The sequence below is a fragment of the Orbicella franksi genome, chromosome 5 (genome assembly GCF_964199315.1).
Source record: "Orbicella franksi chromosome 5, jaOrbFran1.1, whole genome shotgun sequence".
In the NCBI taxonomy this organism is placed as follows: Eukaryota; Metazoa; Cnidaria; class Anthozoa; order Scleractinia; family Merulinidae; genus Orbicella; species Orbicella franksi.
Genome location: NC_138149.1, coordinates 16,108,403 through 16,130,925, shown reverse-complemented (window position 1 = coordinate 16,130,925; position 22,523 = coordinate 16,108,403). Strand labels below are relative to the sequence as shown.

Sequence of the window (22,523 nt, the reverse complement as noted above, 5' to 3'; positions counted from 1 at the left end):
GTAAAGTTGGTGAACATGTAAGTTCTCTGTAGCTTCATACCTTAGTTGGTACATTGATACACAATGCGTATGTTAGTTCACTACAAGTGTAACCCAACAGGAGCCTGTTAGCAGGCTAGTACATATTGACAGGCAATTGAATTTTAATTCATTAATGTCATGTTTTTACATCGTATACAGGTGATGCCTGATGAGTTTCACAGTATCTTCCTTCACAACTGTTGAGACTCGGTTTCACAACCTCGCCCCTCACAGTTCAGACCCTGAAAAAAGGAACTGAACTCTGGGACCTAGAGTAGCTCTTTGGCTGCTACATACCATCCTTTATTTCATAAGTGAATGTAACCGAACTGGCGTGAGGTGACCTCACGCTAGTTCAGTTACATTCAGTTACAGACTGCATTGTGGAAATAATGGTCGAGTTGTGATAAGTGAATAAAGATGGTGAATTTTAAGCTCGGTAATGAAATGTGAAAAGTGAACTGATCAACATGACACGAGCGTGGAAAAAAGAAAAAATCTGAGTCCCAGACAGGAATCGAACCCATGACCTCCCGAGCAACCCGTGGGCACTCTATCCACTGAGCTACGAGAACTCATGGAGAGCAAGGTCATTTAACTGAGCCCAGTGGATAGAGCTCAGTGGATAGAGTGCCCACCCGGTGTTCGGGAGGTCATGGGTTCGATTCCTGTCAGGGACTCAGATTTTCTCTTTGTCCCACGCTCATGCCATGTTGATCAGTTCACTTTTCACAATGGTCGAGTTCTTTTTAGTTTACTGTATCTTAAGGACCAAGCAGCGAAGTCCTCAAATTTGCAAAAAAGTAACCAAAAAGAACCAGAACAATATTCCCCAATACAGACCGAACCAGCTAGTTCAATAAAGTATCTATTATAATGGCTGTTTCAAAATTCTGCTGATATGTTATTACGTCCCTGCGATCATTTTTCAGGTCACTTTGATGAAAGCTAAACTGCCATTGCGCGCTACACATGAAGGAAGAGACTTGTACCTAACAACACACTGTTTTCTTCTGAATTTGTGCAAGGTTACGAACCTTCAGAATTTTCCATTTCATCGTGGACCAGTTAACCATGTAATAAAAATACTATATATTCAATTGCAAAAGACACTCTCATAAAACGTCAAAAATTAATATAGTTTAATAAAGAAAAACTGCAAGATTTGGAAGCCAGTAATATTAAATTATTGGAAACTTTGAAGACATAGAAACCTTTTAAACAGCAAAACAAAACCCTCTCATTAATCACAGCTGGTGTACCTTGAAGAGCAGTTCATCTTGGTTCTGTGCACTGAATAGTAGCACGGTTTTTCCAGTGTGTTGATACGGGGAGATGTCAGCAACATGTCGTACAATGGAATATACTGGGTTTATACCAACACCACCAGCAATAAGAAGCAGGTCAGGACAGGAATCATCAGGTTTTGGATCGAAATAAAAGTTTCCTCCAACTCTCATATGAACCTTACTGCCAACACAACACTGTAAGTAAATACAAGCATTTTCATTAATACTACCAGCCCCGGCGTGATCAATCGATGACAATCGATCATCAGAAACCAATCGATCAATCGATATCAATCGATAACAATTAGTTAATTGTTATCGATTGCTATCAGCCAATCGATGACCAATTGATAATCACAAGCTCGAGTCACCAGTAACCAGAAAACTTTAAACCGTAGGTTTCTGTTGTAACTTGAAAGAGTATGAACATTTTCATCCCAGTTTAGTTTGTGTTAACAATGTTAATTTTCTTGCATTATACCTGCATTTAGAGAGATCAATTAAGTTATTGTTACTATTGTTGATGGTAACGATGATCTTCACAATTACATGTCACCATATTTCTCCTGTCAAATCATTTTTTTACCTCCCCAAAAGATATGGTAATCGATGACAATTGATGACAATCGATGGCAATTAAAAAACACAAATTTTTTGGCCATCGATTGGTCATCGATTTCCGATATCAATCGATTAATTGTTACCGATTGATATCGATTGCCATCGATTGTTATCGATTATCGGTTTCATCGATTGATCACGCCGGGTACCAGCCCAATGCTTACTGCAAAGATTTCAGTGTAAGATAAATAGATAGAAAATGAATTTCAGAACAATACTGACAACAAAACAATCATGTGACTGTAACAATGTGCAAACAACGTTAAACAGTACAGTATAAATTGATATTAATGTATTTAGCAGTAGTTAGAGAATTTTTTTTCTTTGAGGAAAATTGGAATCACCTATAAATACTCAAGTTCTGCAGGAGAAAAATATCTTTCCTGCCATACCCAGATCAGAGTGACTGGGTCAACTGAGTGTGAAAAATGCATGAAAGTGCTTAGAAATTTGAGTGAAAAACTCGGAGGAAAATTTCCCTCAACTACACTTGGCTACTCCATGGTAGGAATTTCCCGTCTTGATAATGCTTTCTTGGGAATTCTTGAACTGGAAGCAACCCAGTAGAAGGTCAACAACTGAAGCAAAAAGAGAAGAACAGGAGAAAAATGAAAGGCAAAAAACGAAACCCGAAAAATTTTGATTTGTGTGCGTGCCCCAGAAAAAGTGTCATTAAACACGATGTTAAGGAAAAGAAAGGCATGCTGTCAATTGTTGCAAATGCCTTCTCAGGTAGACTGGAGCTACTTTAGCTGATATCCATGCTGAAACAATGTCCAAAACGTCCAAAAAAAATGTGTTTTTGCCAAAAATCTCCAGGTGTCAATGGGTTAAAGCATACAAAGTACACTTGTGCTGTAGAAGACATGTTATAAATGCAAACCTTAGTATGAACCCAGAGTGCTGGGGGGTGTTGACTGTGTTTCACAGCAAGCTCTATAGTGCTGGACTCCTTGAGCTCTCTGGGACTGGAACAGATCGAAAATCCACCCACAGTGGCTAGACCAGGAATAAAGAAATCAACCCTGGTCCAAAAAGAAAGAAAGAAAATAATGCTATCAAGCATACATTAAAAATTGATGTTCACAATTCAACCGTTAAGTAAGTAACCTTTCAAGACTGAAATAGGTCTAACTTATGCATGATTATGTCACACACCCGAAATTTACCACGAAGCCTTGCTTGTGCAAAACTTTCTCAAAACACAGGCACCTTCATGGTGTTTTCACACAGATAATCTTTTCATCTTTGCTGCTTTGGAAATTTGTCCACAATAAAATTTGCAATTTGCATTTTCAAAGCGAGGCTTAGTGGCAAAATTTGCTTGTCTGATGTCATCATGAGAAATTTGTGATCCCCAGTAAAGCATTGTAGCTTGAAGTTATGTTGTTACGAGTCCCCTGTAATATTAGTCTATCAGAGGTGCAGGTAGCCCTTCAGGATTTTGTGAGGTTTTCCTAAATAGTAATATGGACAAAATTTTGTTGCAACTTAATTGTCACACATAGATGTTGCATTAATAAGAAGGTTGACAAGCATTAATGAGGGTATTACCAACTAACCACCAACAACTTGTTGCACAAACTTCAACTTGTGCCCACTTGCACAACTTGTTTTTGCAACTTACAACAAACATGTAACACACTTGTAAGGTTAAGTCTGCAACTGAGCCAGTAGCGCATCAGGCCAGGGCTTATCCCAGTTTCTGTAGCACAAAGCGTCTAGGAGTATTTCTACTCCCCCCCTGGATGGGATGCTGGTTTCCCCCAGCATTTAAAAGATTGCCGGTAACCATTTATACACCTGGGTGGAGAGAGGCACTGTGGGAGTAAAGTGTCTTGCCCAAGAACACAACACAATGACCCCAGCTAGGACTTGAACCCGGACCACTCAGTCTGGAGACAAGTGCACTAACCATGATGCCACTGCGCTTCCAAATGAACTTCAAACATCACGCTTAACATCCAACAAAATATCTTTAAAACGTTGTAAGTTTACTTATGTGAGAGATGGCGCATCTTGAAAAGTTCGCCTTTGGCCTAATTTATTTTCACTCCCTTTACAAGCTTTTAATTGTAACACAACAGGTAGCTAGAAAATGTCTCTGCATTATACACCTGAGTGAAGAATGGCAATGTGAGAGTGAAGAGTCTTGCCCAAGAACACAACACAATGCATGACTTCTGATAGAGTTCAAACCTGGTCTGTTTGATCCAGAGTCAGCGCATTAACCATTACGTTATCATGCCTGCCAGTTCTGAATTTTAACTGATGTCACTAATATTAAAGGTGCTTACCATTGTCCTGGTTTGAATTTAAATCTGTTATCCTCTACTTTCAAGCAAAGCCCTTTAACAGTCTCTGAAAGCTGAGTGATTTCTGTTACAGTAGCTGAAGATAGTGACTACAAGCAAAGAAATTGATGCAGAGAATATCAATAACGAAGTGTGCTTGCACATTGTATGTAACATGTGAGTGAAGACATTTTGTGAAATCCCTGTTTTTATTTTTATTTTTTTATTTTCATTTTTTATTCTCAAAAGGAATGCTTAGCTTGAAACTGGATCTTAACTGATCGCAATGAGATGTTAATGGATACTTTGGTTAGTAACTCAAGCTCAGCTTGACACCTCAGGAACATTAAGAGTCTAGGGGAAAGAACACTCACTGTTTCCCCTGCAGTCAGTCATTATGTGCTTATTAATCTCTAAGCTTATATTACTGAGCTAATCATTACCTCCTGTCTTGGTGAATTCTCTGTCCTCTCCAGATGTGTGCTGTTATGAACAGTGCTGTTTGAATTTGCTGACATGGGATGACGTGAATATCTAAAACCTGAAACAAAAAAAAACATTAATGCATCTGCAAGTTAGTGTACGTCATGTAGATATATGTAGTATAACTAAATCCTGGTGGTATACCAAAGAGACAATCCCTTTTAATATGCCTTCTAAGGTCATCAATCTGTACTTTGAGAAACTTTTGCATCCAACATGTTCCAGACATCTACTTCTCCTTTGTCAAATATAAACTATCATGGTTTTTCTCTTACTGATGTTCCCTCAGAGTACTCAATCTGCTTCTTCATCTTCTTCTTCTTCTTCTTCTTCTTCATCCGTCACTGTTGTCGCAATCACCATTGTAATCATCATTTAACTGCACTCAACCCTAAGCTGATCACTAAGATCATCAGGTTCTCCAAACTCTTTGGTAAACTGACTATCAAAACGTGATTTATAGGAAACGACTTTATCACTTGCTTGCTAGCAAGCATGTAAAACATCTCCACATTAGCACTTGGAAAAATGCTTTAGTTCTTCTGGAGATTCTTATAGTAATTGTTGATACAATTAGGAACTTTTTGTTTTAACAGCCTGTCTCTCAAATTACAATGTAATCAAGTGAGCTCCAATCTCTGGAAATGGCTAGTCTAGACTAGCCATGGTTATTTTATGGGTTATCAGATCTGCACTCAGATATATATCTGCTACATGACGGAAATGTTTCCAAATAAGTCATTGATCAGCCTTGATTGCCGATCTTTTTTCCTGATAAATCTGATGTCCATTGCCATGAAATCTTCCTCTTTGCCTTTGCACAATTCCCCAATAGAGTAGCCCGCGTGGCAGGCATTCAAAGGGGAGGGAGAGGGGAAAACCAGAAGCACTAAGTGCACCACACAAGCTACTCAGAGAGCTTTTTTCGTTAAATGAAACTTTTTCCCGAGTTTTGGTAACTACTCACCATTTGTTTGCCTTTTGCAAAAGTGCACACACTTGCAAGGTGACTATCAACAGATGCCTAATTTATATGCAGCTAGCAATAGAACAAATTTATGCAAAAAGAACATTCTGACTTGCAAATGTGATAACATCCAATTTAGTAACAATGTAGAGACAACAGGCAGGAATACCAAAACGGTTAAAAACTGGAACAAAGAAACAGCTTGGAAGGAGTTAGAAATACCTGCTGACTGCTAATGGCTAATAAAGTTTGCCTGTTTCCAATGGTACCACAGATCAGATAGTTAACTAAGTACTGTATGAACAGAAGAGCATTGTTCTAAATTGCACTATTTCAATTTAATACCCCCAAAACAGTAAGTGCTCTGTACAATAACTTAGCACAATCTTACTAAGCTCATACCTGGACTTATAGATTTGTAGCAGAATGGGTGAAATAACAGCTGCCTGCAAAAAATAGCACTAAACAAAGGGTAAATTAAAGCCTACAAATGATCCTTCAGAAATAAGAGTCTTGCAGCATTTTATCCAAATTAATTTTGTATTCTTGCCATCTCTAATTATTCTGCAACCACTTTTTGAACTCTCAGTTTCTTTTCTCGCTTTTCTAAGGTTAAGGAAGACCCAGGGTAACAAAAGGTTACAAAAAGAGTACAACAAAAGATATTAGTCTCCCCATCTTGCAAAATCTCAAATTTACCAAATGACATTGTGTATACTAGGTTTGAGGGTTTTAGATGTATGTTTTAAATGCTGTTTAAGAGCATTGTTCAGGTTTTCGTGCGCTAAGAATTGTGGGCAAATGTACCAGTTGGCCATGATCTTGTAAGCTATCATGCCTTGCGAGGCTGATTGACTGATTTCCCATGATGTAAGATTTCTATCTTGATTGTTAACCATGTGAGTCAGCCATCTTGATGGCTTCGTGATTAAAGCTTAGTGAACCTAAACATCTTTGGAACTCATCAATCTTTCCTATGCTTGGAGGATTCAAAAAACTTATTTAACTCACAACAATTATCGAGTATAAGACCGCCTTTACTTTAAGTTTTGGTTTTATTGATAATCGAAAGAAGGCTGACAAAAATCGTCCACAACTCTCAAGATATATTGCTGTTACGTCATGCCACAAGTCATTGATCACCAAGCAGATCTTAAAACGCTCATTTACGATTGACCCAAATCGATTTATTTAGTACCAACCTTGACCAAGGTGTCACAGGCTTGAAGAGAAATTGGAAATTTGACCAAAAACAAAGTAATGACGTTGTACCTCTAATACAAGCCATCTAACCGTCTGCTAAGTGGACCATCCTCATTGATACTGCAGATAAATGCCAGGCGTTTCCCCTGGCAATCAAAGAGACTGGCGCGAGAAATCGTTGCAACTGGCCAGCAACAGAGCTCTCCACGTTGTGTAAGCACACTCGGATATTTTCCGTGTTTACGTCGGCTCATTTGCAACGGTTTCCTGTAAACGAATCCTGTAATTCTGCTATCATGAAAGGTTTGAACTAATTAAGGGCTGGAGACATAATTAATCTTCAACAGAATAAAGCCAAAATGAGGTAAGGACAACAAGCTGATTAGTCGATTTCTAGCGCCATGCGCCAGCAAGTCAAGATGTCTTCTTGGCTTTACACGCAGAAGGATTTTTGCTCGGAAAGCAGCCTAATGCTTACGTTGTACGTGATAGAATGGATGAATTCTTGAGGCTACAACTTTTGTTATGTGTAATAAGGTATCAAATTGAAACTGACTCTGTTTAAAAAGTACTTTGCACTTCCAGTTGCCATGGTAACTGGTCACGTGATTACGTGCTTAAACGCTCACAGTTTTCTCCCCATTCAATGTTTATAGGCCAGCAATCAAGGAATATGACACATGACCTGACGCCTCATTGTCGTGGGGCAGGCGGGGGTGCTATACAAAGTTTTATTATATGGAGAAGAGTGTTTTACTGGGAACTAAACCACTCGTAGATTCCATACGCCACTTCATCCGGGACCCGAGTAGCATATTTTCCGTATGTCACCTTTGTGAGTGTCGTATCGTTCAATAAAGTCACAATTCCCGCCTTTTGCTTTTCTTGAATTGGTTTCTCCATATAATAAAAAGAACATTACACGTTGGCTCGAAGATATGAATTTTATGTTCTTGCCACGAGAACATAAAATTCATATCTTCTCGCCACCGTGTAATATCCTCTATTTATACAGGGAGGCTCTGCCCTGAGGTCCGACCCCTTACCCTTTTGTATACAATTTAGACAGAAAAGGTACCTCTTTCATATACCTACCAACACTGCATTGCTCTCCTTATCTCTTGGAACAAAGTTAATTAACAACATTTATGGAGAATGTCAAGCATTACCAGATATAGGGAACTTCCAGGGAAGTGCTGTTAAGCTCTGTAAAGTGCTGTAAAGTGCTGTTAAGATTAAACAAACCATATACATGTACAATTTGCAGCAAAACATAAATTGGCCAATTAAACAGTGGACCACATTTGCAGACTTATGACTTGTAAGCATTGTTATCACTATAGTCAAGGGATGCTTATCGCAATTCAATGGCTAAAACTATGTAAAGAAAGAAAGAAAGAAGATGGCAAAAGCAATAATAATGAGAATAAAGATGATATAAAAAAGTCATAAGGATGGTCCATAAAATCTAAAGGGAAGAACCCCATACAGCACAGACAACCTACATACATACTGTTCTTCATTCAAACTCCTTTTAAAAGCACAGCATACAGTTCCTTCAGAAACAAGAACAACAGAAATTAAGAGTCAGCACCAGTTTAACTCATTACCATAATTTGAACAAAAATTGACACTTAAACCGTGAACAGCAAGCTGCTAGAGCACAACTAGCAACAGCCCTCGAGTTGCAGACATCACCTTTGTTGTATGAAATATGGAAATACAAGTCATGTAGTACTGCTGCCTGCAAACAGGCTGGGGAAAATTAAGAAAAGAAAAGAAAACGAGAGCTTACAATGTAATGGGTATTGCTTGGTGCACACATCCAAGTAAGTAAGCTTAGTTTTGATGATCAGATATGAAGCAGTAACATCTTACACAAGGATGATTTCATGATTTCATGTTTGTGCACTCCAGTAAATGATTTTCTAATTTGAATTCAGGTACTGAAATAATTTTAAAAATATTTTTCAGCTCTTTCCTCATGTACTTACAGAGCAGTATTTTCTTAATTGCTTTGCTATGGAACCCAGTGAAAGGCTCAAGAGGAGACACTTGTAAACAGTTTCTCATATGTATGAGGCAATGTTCCAAGGGATGCAGTCTGGATGAATACCCTGGCAAACTACCGATATACTTGACTGTGTTTTGGTGGGATTGTACAGATGAATGCAAGTATCAGTGTATGCACAACGTCACAGCAAGTGACCTGAGAAACAATAAACGAATCAAACAATTTTATGGCAAAGTAAGTAACTGGCTTCACAAAATTAAAGCTGGTAAATTATGATGCAAAGCTACAATGTAGTGACAGGAAATGTATTGTGCCTTTGTCTATTTCAGTGGCCATTTATACGATTCCTTGGAATTCAAGAACCTGCTTCAGTATTATTTTCAATTTTTAATGGAATTGGACATATCCTTGGTTGGAGAATGTTTAGATCAATTGTACCAAACACAGACTACAACATGTACTCAGTTTGGAAAGTAAATCTTGTGGTAAGGCTGTAACTGTCATATTTATTATATTAATATTTAAATTACAATTGCAAGTAGCCTGCATAGCAGGTGTTCATTTCCAAAAACTTCCAGAGGGAATGAATTTGTATGCGAGTGCAAAAAATAAGGAGCAAGGGGAAGGGGTGGCACAAAAAACCTCTCCTCTTCTCCTTTTTTCGCTCATCTCCTCCCCACTTCCTTCCAGTTTTTGCTCACCCCTAGTGCACTAATTTGACTGCTCGCTTGTTCAATCTGCTTGCCTGGAAAAAAAAGAAAGGAAACGTCTTCAATGCTGACTAAATTACAGGTTAAGACTTTTTTTTCATAAACAAGGAGAAGTTTTTTTTGTTTTTTGTTTTTGATATTTTTCCAGTAACCTTTTTTGTTGTATTTTTCTTAACGCCCTGCATGTATGGTTGAGTGAGCCAATGTTAAAGCAATGATAGAGCATGTTGAAAAAATAAAACATAATGGAGTCAGATGACTCTGCAAATCTCCATATTTTTGTTCTTGTTTTGTTCTTCTGTTGTACAGTTGTTGAACTGTTGTTTTTTGTTGTTTATTTGTTTGTTTGTTTGTTTGTTTTACTTTTTTTGCCATGCCCAGGCTAGGGTTTTTTAGGGCGTCTTCTGATTTGACCCTTCTAAGTCCCTTGGGTCAGGTCTACAAAATATAACATCATTTATGGTACATTGTACTAGCAGCAAATTTCAATGCCACTATCACTTTCACAGTTTTAGTGAAGTATCTGCATTGGGTGGTGGGAGGAATAACCCTCATGAAATACATGCAAGCGCCACTCTTGATCCCTGGTGTGTCCAGTAAGTGCTGTGTTATTGTTCAAGGGTTACAGGGCTTACATGTACTCCAGGGTGGCACTTATTGATAGTTTTGTCTGTCATGTGTGGTGCTCATTTGGGAGTGGTATTTAGTTGAGTGCAGTACTTATAAAATAAATGGGTTACATGTTAAGTTTGTGATTAACTGAATAAATTTATAATTTCTTTAAGGTGATTCTGTAGTTAAAGAACCTGCCATCAACTTCCGATGAAACTTGGTACCTGTATGCTGTTGTTACAGGACAAGGAGATATTAAAAACATAGTAAAAAGACGGGGTCACTGTGCTTGTTTTCATGCCATAATGCTGACAAATATGGTTATTTAGGTGACTTTTGGTCATTTTTTTGCGCAACAAATAAACTCAGTTATTTTTCAATACAGCTTGTTATATCACACAGAGTTTGACTTTCTTTGATTGTTTGTTCATCTACAGCCCAGAAAAAATGTGTTCAAATACCCTGCATTTTTTATCCTTTAAAGGAAACATAATTTGGACATGCGCTGTTGGGCCCGTCATGTGTCCCCCTGTAGTATTTATTTCATTTACCAAAACAAGTAGCCATAGATTTCTGCTAATTTTTTTCTCAGTTATTGAGGATATTTTTCTCAATGAAATTATGAAATAAAAAGTAGGGGTCACCGTGCTTGTTTAATAGAAAAGGAGCATTTATTTCGCCATTGAGCTTAGTTTGAGGGAAATCTCTTACGTTTTGTATGCGCACACGATCATGCGTGCGCACTTATGACGCGAAAATCGTGCGCAGTAGGGATGCGCAATGCAATACTAAGGAATCACCTTAAGTCAGTTAAGTTTGATTTCTGCCACTCTTTCCCATCCTTTCTTGTTCCTCCCTGATAAGAATGAGTTCAGGAGAAGAGTGTGGGCTTGTTTCCCAAACAGTGGCCGGAAATCGAGACCACTGTAGAAATTAAACCCACCAGTCTTGAGGCATTATCCCAACATCCCTAATCTGAGAGAGCATTGTTGGTCTTGTTCATTTACTCTATATTATGTGGAAGTGGATTAAGCCCCCCAAGAGTTTTGTTACTTTATTTTCCCAATTTCTCTTGTGGAATTAATTGCTTGAAAATACTATCAAGTAGACACAAAAATGTGATTCTTTTTCAGGTTTGTATAAACGGTTGGTTTTGGTCAACAGTTTTTCACACACGAGATCTAACCTGGACAGAGGTAATTTGATTCTAGAGATAATGATATCAGTGACTGCACTTTGTTTACTAAACCTGCCACTGCCTCTGGTGGCAGTCACTCTTCCAGCTTCATTCACTCAACATTTCTCTGTGATGCATTCAAAATTTGTCTTTGTTTTGAAAATATTTGTTCTGATCATTATAAACTATGCAGTTTGATCGCTTTTTTCATGATTTCGAGCATGTGGTAATAAATAGGAGACAAAGTAAGTTAAAAATAAACTGGTTTGATTAATTTTAATGCAGAAACAAATTTGAACCATAGTTCACACTGAAATCACACACTAAATGTTCCAGTTGATGTGTTATTTTTTACCCTCAGTGCTGGCAGTGCTGAGGACAAAAAATATTAATTATTGTGATATTGCATTTTCAGAAAATGGATTACTTCTGTGCCACATCTATGGTTATGTACTCGCTATTTGCTTGCCTAATGAGGTACATTAACTCTATGTTTTATTTATTATTTCTTTTAATACATGTTACTAGACAGTTTCTCCACCATTCATGCATGACTGGAGTATGTAATCATAAATTCAGCTTTCTTGTGCATCAAAAAGTTAAATGTCGCTTTTTGTATCTCAGACTTTATTGTGGAGTAGCTATTACTAATTACTGAAACGAATTGTGACAGGACTTTGTGTCATTCTAGAAGATCAGCCATCCCATAATTATTTGGGCTTTCAACACTGATCATTTGCTAGATACACTGTTAGGTTGTCATTTTTAATAAGTTAAACAGATTTTTCTTCTTTCTTCAAACGTATGAAACATATTCATTTGCACCTGTATTCTATTAAACAGGTTTATTGGACTGGAAAATAAACGGAGGTAAGTTCACCAAACTCTTGCCTCAAATGGGTAATAGTTGTACATCTATCTATTCTCTAAAAGTTGTGTTTCATATTTACATTATTCTTTAAAGGTTGTGGAATCCCTTAAAGTGTCTATACAGCCAACAGGGATTTTGTGGTTGTAGTATCTCTATAACACGTACAAAAGTATTCTTACAAAAAAATTTGGATTCCGACGCTTTAAAGTTCCCGCTTCGACCGCGCCCAATGGAGTTGACCGCGTGATGAAAGATTGGCGAGGACTGACATCACTTCAGGAACGTCTTGAAGCTTCGTGTTTTTATTCAGATTGCTTGACGCCCGCAGTACTTCGCCAACTTCGGTTTGTTTCTGCTAAAAGCTGTCCAACTCCTCACCATTGTACTGAGACAACAGTGACATGAACTAGCGGGATTTAGCGCTTCCTGACATGACGTCATGACCCATTCAGGAACCCAAACTTAGGACTTTTTTTGCACTGACTCACGGTCGTCGGCTGTGCAGGCTTTCTGTGCAAGAACTTCTTGAGCCACTTTCTTGCACGTGTTTTAGTTTTGGAGTAGGACGCGCGTGTAGGCCTGTTTCAGTTACGAATCCTACTGCATATGTGTATTTCTAGCCAATTTTGAGATGTTTATCAACTCTCACATTTCACCAGCATTACTTAGTTTTTGTCAGCAGCTGATATGAGAAAATGAAGCCTGTGACAAAATGAATCTTTGGTGCTTACATGTGTTAAGGTAATTCCTCTGAAATAAAAGTGACATTAGATTTTTGTTCAAACTTTGTCCACTGAATATTTGTCATATGATAACTTCAATTTTGAAATAAAAAAGGGGGGGGGGGTGCCCATGCTCATTAAGGAGCAATGAGGCATTGAAAATGCCCCATTTTGGCATTATTTAATGCTTATCATAAGAACACATTCCCAGTAATTGTAACATCTTTGTGAGCCCGGACTCATAAGAACACGCATTAAACTACAGTCAATACAATGTGTCGGACACAAATAAACGTTTTAAGTTTGATTCAGACAGAAAGCTAAATCCGTGATTAAAAATTTGAACCAAATTTCTTGACGTGGTTACCGACTGCAAAATAGAAAAGACCACAGTGTATCTGCTATTTTTCTTATTTATTCAATTTTCAGCAATAGAAATTAAATCAGTCTTTTCTCACGCAAAGCTTATGATTAGTCGATTACAATGACTGGGAAAAAAATTGGGGTGCCCGTGCTCGTTGGTGAGCTAGAGCCATTTTTCAACTGACAGAGCTCAATATCCAGGCAAATCCGTCATGTTTTCAATGTGCGCGTGCACGAGCCCGTGCTAATGACGCCATAAATTATGCGCAGTAAGGATGCGCAATGCAAATGTGAGGAATGACCTTAAGTACAATTGTTCGCGCATGTCTGTATTTGTCTTCTTTTTCTTTTTTTTTTTACAGCTGTTTTTTCGTTGGATTGTCTTTCTGCTGCCTCTTCTGTTACCACGTTTTTTACTTGGCCTTTGTACGTTTTGATTATGGTTACAACATGAAATTCAATGTTACAATAGGTGAGTTGGGATGATGTGAACTGAGGGTTATAATTTTATGAAGTAACAAAATAGTCTGAAAGAAAAAAGTCAGTCTAAATGCTCTCGAAAATGCTCGATCGCTAAACGATAAAAAAATTGCCGACTGGCGTTTGGCAAATTCCAGACTTTGCGAGATGACGAGACACGCATCTTTTTTCTAGTCTCTACCCGAGACTTTATTTGTCTTACAAAAGAAATTAAGACTTACAGAAATCATTGCTAAAGTATTCGACACAGCACGATCCATGAAACTGGACTAGAAGTCTGCAAGGCCAATTTTTTTTTTTGAAGGTCAAGTTGCGCTTCCGACCTGCTGTGCTGCATGGTCAGTTGTAAATTGTAATTAAACCCATGAAGTGAAAATTTTCATACTGCGTTGCAAAATTCGAGCTGTAGGCCAGAGAATCATTGGGTAGTAGGCAGATTGTAGCGCAAGGTTTTTGCAAAGGAATACAACAACATGAACTCTGCGCTCTTGTCCAAGATACATGCAAACAGAAAGTTTATTTATACTTAACGTGATGTAAGGTAACAATAGAGAAAGAGATCTTCAAAGCTATTTAGGTTTCTTCTTCTTAATGCACAGGGCACTCCTTTGGAGCTGTACAAATTATGTAGTAAGCATGTAATCCAATAATTGTGACAATGAGCGACCCAGTTGTATATATATAATCAAAATATTTTGTGCAACTTTACCATGAAAGAGGTTTGGATACCCGGTCTTAAATAGCATAGATTTGACGAGTTTACTCCTTAGTTTTTGTTTCGATTGGGACGATATATCAAACACTCAAGACAATGTTTCATTGATTATCCAAACACCTCGAATGTCGTCAAATTAAAAATACCCTGCTGCGCATCATATTTTCAACTCTCTTCTCGGTGTTTGAATATCCCGATGAAACACTGTCTCTCGTGTTGATACTTATTTGATACTCATTTGATTTGTCATTTAGGTATCACAAATTTATGCAGCTGGTTGAGCTGGTGTTTAACAGTAAGTGAAAGTTCAGGTTTGTTATTTGCTTAACCCTTCGTTCAAAGAGACAACTGTGAAGCACAAAAAGTCATTGCAATGATGTCATCGACTTGAATTTCGTTCGAGTTCGAAGGGTAATGTGGAAGACTGATTTTGCAGGAAAACTTCAGTTAAACGGCAGACAAGCCAAAACATGAAATAGCAAAAGTGGTGGATACCAATGATAACTGCAGAAATTCTCTATGTATATCCGTGACGTAAAAAGCTTCAGGCATACAAAGATTGTGAGTTATTCAGAGTAGAGGATTTTATAACTTTGATGCAGTTTGCACCGACTCAGCACCGGGTGTTTTTTGTGGGATCTCAGACCAAATCTGATTGGCTCTCTCATCATTTGATTTGACGTGATAGACCACGGTCATGCGAGTGTTGCCCTTCAAAAGGAAAATTATTCTATTAGTAGTAGTAGTCGTCGTCGTCGTCGTCGTCGTCATCTTTATTAAGAAATCAGTCACAACATACGTGTGGCTTTACAATCAATAACAAACTAAGATATTTATGTGTAGCTTTTCTAATCGCTTTCCCGCCACGTGTATCCCTCGCTGATGATGAGATCATAGAAAACTCTGGCGAGAACTCAATTTTTGCAATCAGAACCTCGGTTCACTATAGGCCCCGCCGGGAGAGGGGGGGGGGGGGGGAAACTTGGGTGTATTGAGCCCTTGTCAAACTCTTTCACCCCAAAGACTCGCTGCCATTTTCTACATTTTCCTTCACTATTCCCACATTAGGTTGATAGTATATATTGCCCGTAAAGATATCATCTGAATATTTTCGCTTTTGCAGCATTACCAACAACAACCTTATGTTTGGAAATGTGCTGTAGTGACCGTTGGCGTTTTTCTCCTTTTAGGTCTTGAGGTACGTGTATTAATAACACATACAGTGTTTGTAGATTGTTTTTTTTCTAAAATTGCTACGCAGTTTTTGTTTTTGTTTTTCAGTGGTTTTTTTGTTGTTGCTGATGTTGTTGTTTGTTTGGGGTTTTTGAGCATCACCGGTATTGTACCAGTTATGCAATTAGCTCTTATCAACCGAGCAGGAGGTCTGTATTGGAAAATCTTTACCGAGGTCATGAGTACAGACCGAATGCAGTGATTCTACCATACAGACCGGCTAAGCTCGGTTAATAAGATGTTTATTATATGGCAAACAAGAACAATTTAATTCATTTAATGCAACTGGTTTGTACTAGCTCACAGAACTTAATTCTGCCAAAGTTTGTTCGTCCTCTTTACTTTTTTTCTCATCAGGCTTTTTGGCACTTCCATAAATAAATATTGTTAGAAGAAAATAGTCAATATTTTTGCATTTTAGTTTTAGTTTCACCACGAAACATTACTGGTCTAGAAGCCGGTCTAGATGGGAAAATTTAGACCGCTTTCAATATCGATTTTAGCCAATCAAATTTGTGAATTCGGTAGTTCCCAGTCCTTGTGAGACAGCCATATAATAATGTATTGTATTGTTCATTTGCTGTACTCCTCAAGCAAATGATTCATTTAGAAGTGACCAAAAAAATGCTACTCAAAGAGGAAGGGACGGGGGGGGGGGGGGGGGGGTTGTAGCCCTCTCAACGTACCCCTTCCTTAGATCCGCCTCAGCATGAGGAACCCATTGTTCGTTGCACCTAATAACTGTGTTACCTTTTCAACTAAATCTTTAAGTTTCCCCCACCAGTTGCATGTATCACAGAAAACATGCTGAATAGGACTTCCCAAGCTACGTTTTATTTTTGAACTTTTACAGATAAGAATGCTGTTGTTGATCCACAGATTAATTGAATTGAATTTTTGTTTCAGCTGGGAGACTTCCCACCAATTCTGTGGACATTTGACGCACATTCCTTATGGCATCTCGGTACTGCTCCACTATGTTACTTCTGGTACAGGTTGGTAAACTAAAACTGTTCAGTTCTTCCTTATTGTTCATATTGTGCTATACACTCCCAATGTAATTAAACTCTCTTCATTTCAGCTTTTTGGTGGACGATGCAAAGTACCAACTGTTGATGAAGAGAAAGACCAAAAAGAGTCCTTGAAAACTACAATAACCCATTAGTGCGAATCTACCGTGCCCTTTCATACTCAAAGGATACCTGACTTACTTGACAAAAGTTTAACCTCTTTGCCCCTTGTGAGGCATAGGACTTCCACCATAGCTCTCCACTGGACTCTGTTCTTTACAATCTTTTCAGCCTTCTTCTACGTTTTCCTGATGTTCTCCAGCTCTTTTATCACCGTACATCTCCACGACTGTTCTGCTCATACATGTACAACTCGAAGGATATAAAAATGCTTAACCTTTTACAAATTTATCCATAATGTCACGATGGACAGTCACCATCCCTCCTGGGGCAAGGGCCACCGACAAGGATCCTCCAGGTATCTCTGTCCTCGACTTTTCTCTATCTGGTTCCAGGTCAGCCCTAATCTCCAGATGTCTGCTTCTAGATCCCGGCGCCAAGTGCCGGAGTGGGCACTGGGCTCGATTACCTGCTGGTGAGGGGTGGATATCGAGTCTGAACCATCTGCTGATTTATAGCACGTACACAGTTTCCTAGGATAAATTGCTCCATGAATTCCACAACCTGTAACAGTTAACAATTTTTGTGCAATTTTGTATTCTGTAATAGCTGTTGTTGCACTGCTTAGTGGTTTGACCTACAAAGGACGTGAAAGGGTCAGTTCTGCTTTGTATTGCAAGGTTGGACGGCTGTTTACAATACCCAATTGTAGTTAACAATCTATTATCAATTGTACAGTTTACAATTATCAATGAATTGTAATGTACTTTTCTAACAAGCTAAAAATGCAATGTAGTAAAATAGATTAGTTTTAACTTTTTTAAACAGCCGAATTCAAATGATTGATGGATGCAATTTCTACACAATAAATTTCATCGTCAGAAAACTTAGTGTGACAAGAGTGTCTCTTGTTTTATAATTTCTCTGTCTGTAAGGATTACCCGTTCACGTGATCACGCACTCCCCTTCACCATCCTTATTTGGGTTGTCGTCCGATAATTTTCCCCGCTGATGGAGAGTAGCGCATGCGTGAGAAGTGCAATTTCGATAAGTGACATATTCACTTGGTAAGGATAACAAATGACGTGTTTCTTTTAGCCTGCTAAGTGACAGAGGCATAGAGTATACCTGTGTCACTGCCAGGGTAATCATCTCATACTTAACAATTATTCCATGAGGGCGCGTTGGATATTTAAACAATAGAGTGTTTCTGTAGAGGAACTATTGGCTGATAGTTGCCCCCGCGGGAAATTTGATGTTCTTAAAGCAATATTTGATTCTCGGGCTAACATGCTAGTTTAAGAACATCAACTCTCCAAGGGGCAACTATCAGACCGATAGTTCCGAGACATAAACACTCTATTCTCAGTATTGTTCACCACTGAATTTTCTTCCACACGTTAGTTATGCCATATTGAATATCATATTGAATTATTTCAACTTTCTTAGATGAAACCCGTGAAAGTCAAATGTGAAATTTGAAAAAGGAAACAGACAAAAACCCACTTAATACAATTCCAATTGTTTATTTTCTATAAGCCCACTTGTTCACAAAAAAGATTTTCATCGACGAGTACTATCCATCCGGGCATTTTCCTCGTACGGGCACTATATAAACAAACAATAAGCCTCCATTTGGCGCTAAAATATGCTCCGATACCGTAAAATTCCGAAAATAAGCCCCTCCGTGTATAAGCCCCTCCGTATAAAAGCCCCCCAAATCTGAAACGCAAAAATATCTCCCATAATAAGCCCCTCTGAATATATGCCCCCGGGGGCTTGTATTTGGAAATTATCCTCAATTATACAAACCAAAGCAAACTACACATAATTACCATTATCAGGAAGCCTTTTTTAAGTCATAATAGAATGATACCGTGCACTAAAGCAATGTGGTCAACAAGTGTTGAAGTTTATTGTCTTTTACGCAGTTCGCTCTTCACTCGCGCCTTGAGTTCTTTCGGTTCGTGGAAAAAGTATTTGCAAGGAAGTTCGATTCCGTTACGCTTTTCACGTGTTATCTTTGGGGTGATAGAATGTTCCATCTTTGCGCATGGGACTCGGATGAGGGAGATGTTGAAGCCACTGACACAGAGGAAACTGATGAAGAACGATATGAGCTTCCATAGTTATCATGAACTTTGAGCCTGAACTACGTTGCCGTTTTTACTGTATTTCCGTTCTAATAAAGTTCATTGCCGTTATGTTTGAACTTGGCATTTTCAGTGTGATTAATTTGTTACGAATTTCTAGCCAAAACCCTAATATTACCAGTTGCACTCTCAAAAATTTTGACACAAATTTTCCTCCAATTATAAGCCCAGCCAATTTTGAAGCGCAAATTTCCCTACTATAATAAGCCCCTCCGAATATAGGTCCCTTTCAAAAATAAGCCCCTCAAAAAGCTCCTTTGAAAAAAAATAAGCCCCGGAGCTTATTTTCGGAATTTTAAGGTATTTGTCCTTGGACATTATCTGTTCCTCAAAGCTCACAGTTTTCCGACAAATGCCAGGAGGGTCTAGAAATAGTCAATACTGGAAAGCGGATTTTGCTCACGTGTACAGTCCAAGCGGCTTCACAAGCATTTTCATCATACAAGAAAACAACTAGGCAACGTAACGAGCGTGTGCCATTATCCGCAGGGGAACTGGATGTCACATCTAAAATTTGCTTAGAAGATTACCTTCAGAATGAGGCCTATATGAGTGATTAACTCTGTTACCCTTGATTCTCTCTTGCTGGCAGTTATATCGACAGGACACGAACCTTCTCTTCAGAAAACTTCTGAGCCTCAGAGGAAAGAAAAGGTATTCCTGAGTCAGGGTGAAGTTTTATAGAGCTGTGACGTTAGCGAACTAGAAATGCTGAATTCATCACGTGAAGACCGCAAAAAGTAGTCAGGCGACTGCTTCTCGAAATCGAGTTGACGTTGAATCGGTTTTCTTTTTAAGGTGCTAAGTAGACAAATACTCAAGACATCAAGACATTCTAAAATGTCAGAGCATTAATAGCTTGTTCCTGGCGTTCAGCTGAGTTAATCTGGGCAGCGTGAAGAACGGCGAGAAAAAAAAGTAGTGGAGAGCATTTCTGCTGCTCAAAACTTTTGCCCGTCTAGGAACGCTCATTAGTTAAGAGGTCAAATTTATCTTTCTAAAACGAACAGGAATTAGAGTGTAAAACTCAAGGCTCCGCCGTTGATGAGATCGAAATTATTTAATTTAGTTCTTACGACGCACGTAGGGTCTACTAGAGTTGAAATTTAAAACCGGTGACATCAAAATAACTGACATTAATAAAGAACGGCAGATGGCGTCAGAACCAAAATACTCGTTTGAGTCAGTCTAAATAAAACACTGAAGTAGACATCACTGATATACTACACAACAGACAAAGTGTTCACAGGATTTTATTTTATGTGGAATTCAAATGCTACTTTTCCTAGAATTCTAGAAATTCTTAACTCGTTTAAAAGAGTTTTCTTTTGCACCTTGCGTTCAATCATTAATGCATGTATTAAAACATTAATTAGTATTCCTCCAGCTGGGTTGCAAACGCTGATAGAGCTGGGCTCCGGAGGAGCAAAACAAGCAAAAAACCTGTCAGCATTGTATTTTAGACTTTCCTTTGTTAGAGTTAAAATAGTCACGGGCACTCATGAACGGATCGTTTCAAAAAATTGTCGTTTCAGGTACCACGAAAAAATCGGCTATGATTTTCGGAACTGAAAGGTAATAAGACGAAATGGTCCAGAAGACTTTAAAAGTTGCAGCTGAATGATCGACCACTTAAAAATTTTATAACGCAGTCTAAAATTCACCAACAGACCGCTTTAAAAGCACTCCAGATAGCCTAAAAACAGAATTTTAAAACATTTGAGAAGAAAGCGTTAACTGTCGTTGGTTGTCCCTGAATAGCAACGATAAACTGACTGATTAAAGCAATGGAGGAGGTTTGGTTATCAAGTCTAGCTCTGACAGCTCTGATAAAATATGAGATGATTAATCGAATTTCCATAAAATACTTAACATTCAAATTACAAAACCTACGAAGCAAAGTAGTAATTAACTCTCCAATTTGATTTCTATCATCGAAGAAACCCATGAACAACAACGAGGAAATCGTTTTGAAGAAAAAAAAAAAAGCTAAAGGTCTAATCTGACGATCTTACTGCCAGTCATCCGTCCTTAATTGAGACTGACAAGGAAAACGCATTCTTTAGTGTGCTTCCTTTGCGGTAATATTCAAAACTCCTGACCGGCTTGCATATGCATGAAGCAATGGGAAATATGTTTGTAACGCTGGTGCCAGCATCATTTAAAGAATAGAAAACATTTTCTTGTTTTTATCGAGTTATAGAAACACGAATGGAAGTCTGGGAGAACGAAAGAGAAAATCACTCGTTTCGATCAGCTTTTGCAGCACCATTACGTTAACAGCTCGTGCTAATTCTGTGTTTATGTCGAGTAATAAATTAGATATGCCCACTTCATTCCGCGCTTTCTTATGGGGTGTCTTACCTGGCTCGCCTACTCCACTCTTATTAGGGCATTTTAGGGCAATTTTCTTTCAGTGGGATTTATATGATCTAAATATTGTTAATTTTTATGAATGTAACTACATTTTTGGCAAAATACTGTTTCGCAGAGAGATGAGCGTTTTGTTTGTCTCCTTCACTTTGCAACAGCAGTTAACTGAAGGCGTTCGAACCGAAGATTTCTGATAATTCACTATTATTTTTTCAGTGGGTTTGTCATCATGGTTTCCTACGCAAGCTATAACAATTTACCGAATACGTGGTTATGTGACTATTTTGTGGTCACCCGTAGTAGCAATTATACGCGCTTTTTTATCAATATATCTTGCGTAACCTTTTCAAGATGTAATTTAAAGAAACGCTTTTGTTTAAACCATTGGGATATTAAATATCTTTCAGTGGAGGTATATCATTAGAGGCGTACTTCAGAGATGGTCTTCGTAAGAAGAATTCGAGAGAAATTGCCGGGTTTGAATTACTTGCGGCGCCAAAATACTTTCCGTGTCTCTCAATTTCTGTTCATTTCGGGGGCGTGGAACAAAAGACCACAACAAAGACCTGCTGCTTTGATAGAATAAAAATCATACTGATAAGCTTAAGAGTTAACCTACAGATCAAGCGTTCTTATCATCACTTTAGATTTTGAAATAAACTCTCGAAAACATCGGAAGCAGAAAGAGCCGCGCGCGATGATTTTCATGCTCACATGTTCCGATGATGATCATTCAGATCCAGAAAAAGACTTCATTTTCAGAAACATTGGCAGACTGATAAATCAATAATAAAATGAACAAAACGTTTGTTTTTTTACGTGTTACTAAAATGATGAGTAAAACGGGTTGGAAAGAAGAGACTTTTCATATGGGCCAAGGTTACTCCATACGTCATTTTCAGTTTTAATACGTTTCACTGCAGGGTTTAATTCAACAAGAGTTCTCTAATATATCTTTGATGTGTGTGAACGACGGCAGATTGGAAGTCCAGTCTTCCTCGGTGCTGTGCTTTGTGAGGACGATGACAGCCGCTTTCACGGCAAAATAACTGAAATTGATCTCACCTTGAGGGGAGAACATAAACAATACTG

General features: G+C 38.3%; 2 protein-coding genes across 5 annotated transcripts in view; one reads left to right on the top strand and one right to left on the bottom strand.

The window, feature by feature from the left end:
• The window catches only part of LOC145486364 (oxidoreductase NAD-binding domain-containing protein 1-like), a 140,464-nt gene that overhangs the window by 2,102 nt on the left and 115,839 nt on the right, over positions 1-22,523 (bottom strand). The window contains exons 1-6 of one of the 4 annotated variants that reach the window (XM_081465007.1): positions 6,878-7,009; positions 6,078-6,121; positions 4,669-4,766; positions 4,229-4,335; positions 2,815-2,956; positions 1,284-1,505 (exon numbers count right to left, since the gene is read on the bottom strand). In XM_081465007.1, the coding sequence (XP_081321133.1) occupies positions 1,284-1,505; positions 2,815-2,956; positions 4,229-4,335; positions 4,669-4,766; positions 6,078-6,121; positions 6,878-6,963 (699 nt within the window). In that variant the 5' untranslated portion in view covers positions 6,964-7,009. Of the gene's footprint in view, positions 1-1,283; positions 1,506-2,814; positions 2,957-4,228; positions 4,336-4,668; positions 5,020-6,077; positions 6,122-6,877; positions 7,010-22,523 lie in introns of those variants that run through there. The other 3 variants (XM_081465010.1, XM_081465009.1, XM_081465008.1) reach the window with 3 other exon arrangements.
• On the top strand, positions 7,108-18,310 carry LOC145486366 (GPI-specific phospholipase A2-like PGAP3). Its single transcript, XM_081465011.1, has 11 exons — positions 7,108-7,242; positions 8,853-9,126; positions 9,222-9,377; positions 11,348-11,410; positions 11,807-11,868; positions 12,235-12,261; positions 13,710-13,819; positions 14,797-14,837; positions 15,666-15,740; positions 16,682-16,770; positions 16,857-18,310. Exons 1-11 carry the CDS (start codon positions 7,238-7,240, stop codon positions 16,918-16,920), a joined length of 966 nt encoding a protein of 321 aa, XP_081321137.1. The 5' UTR covers positions 7,108-7,237; the 3' UTR covers positions 16,921-18,310.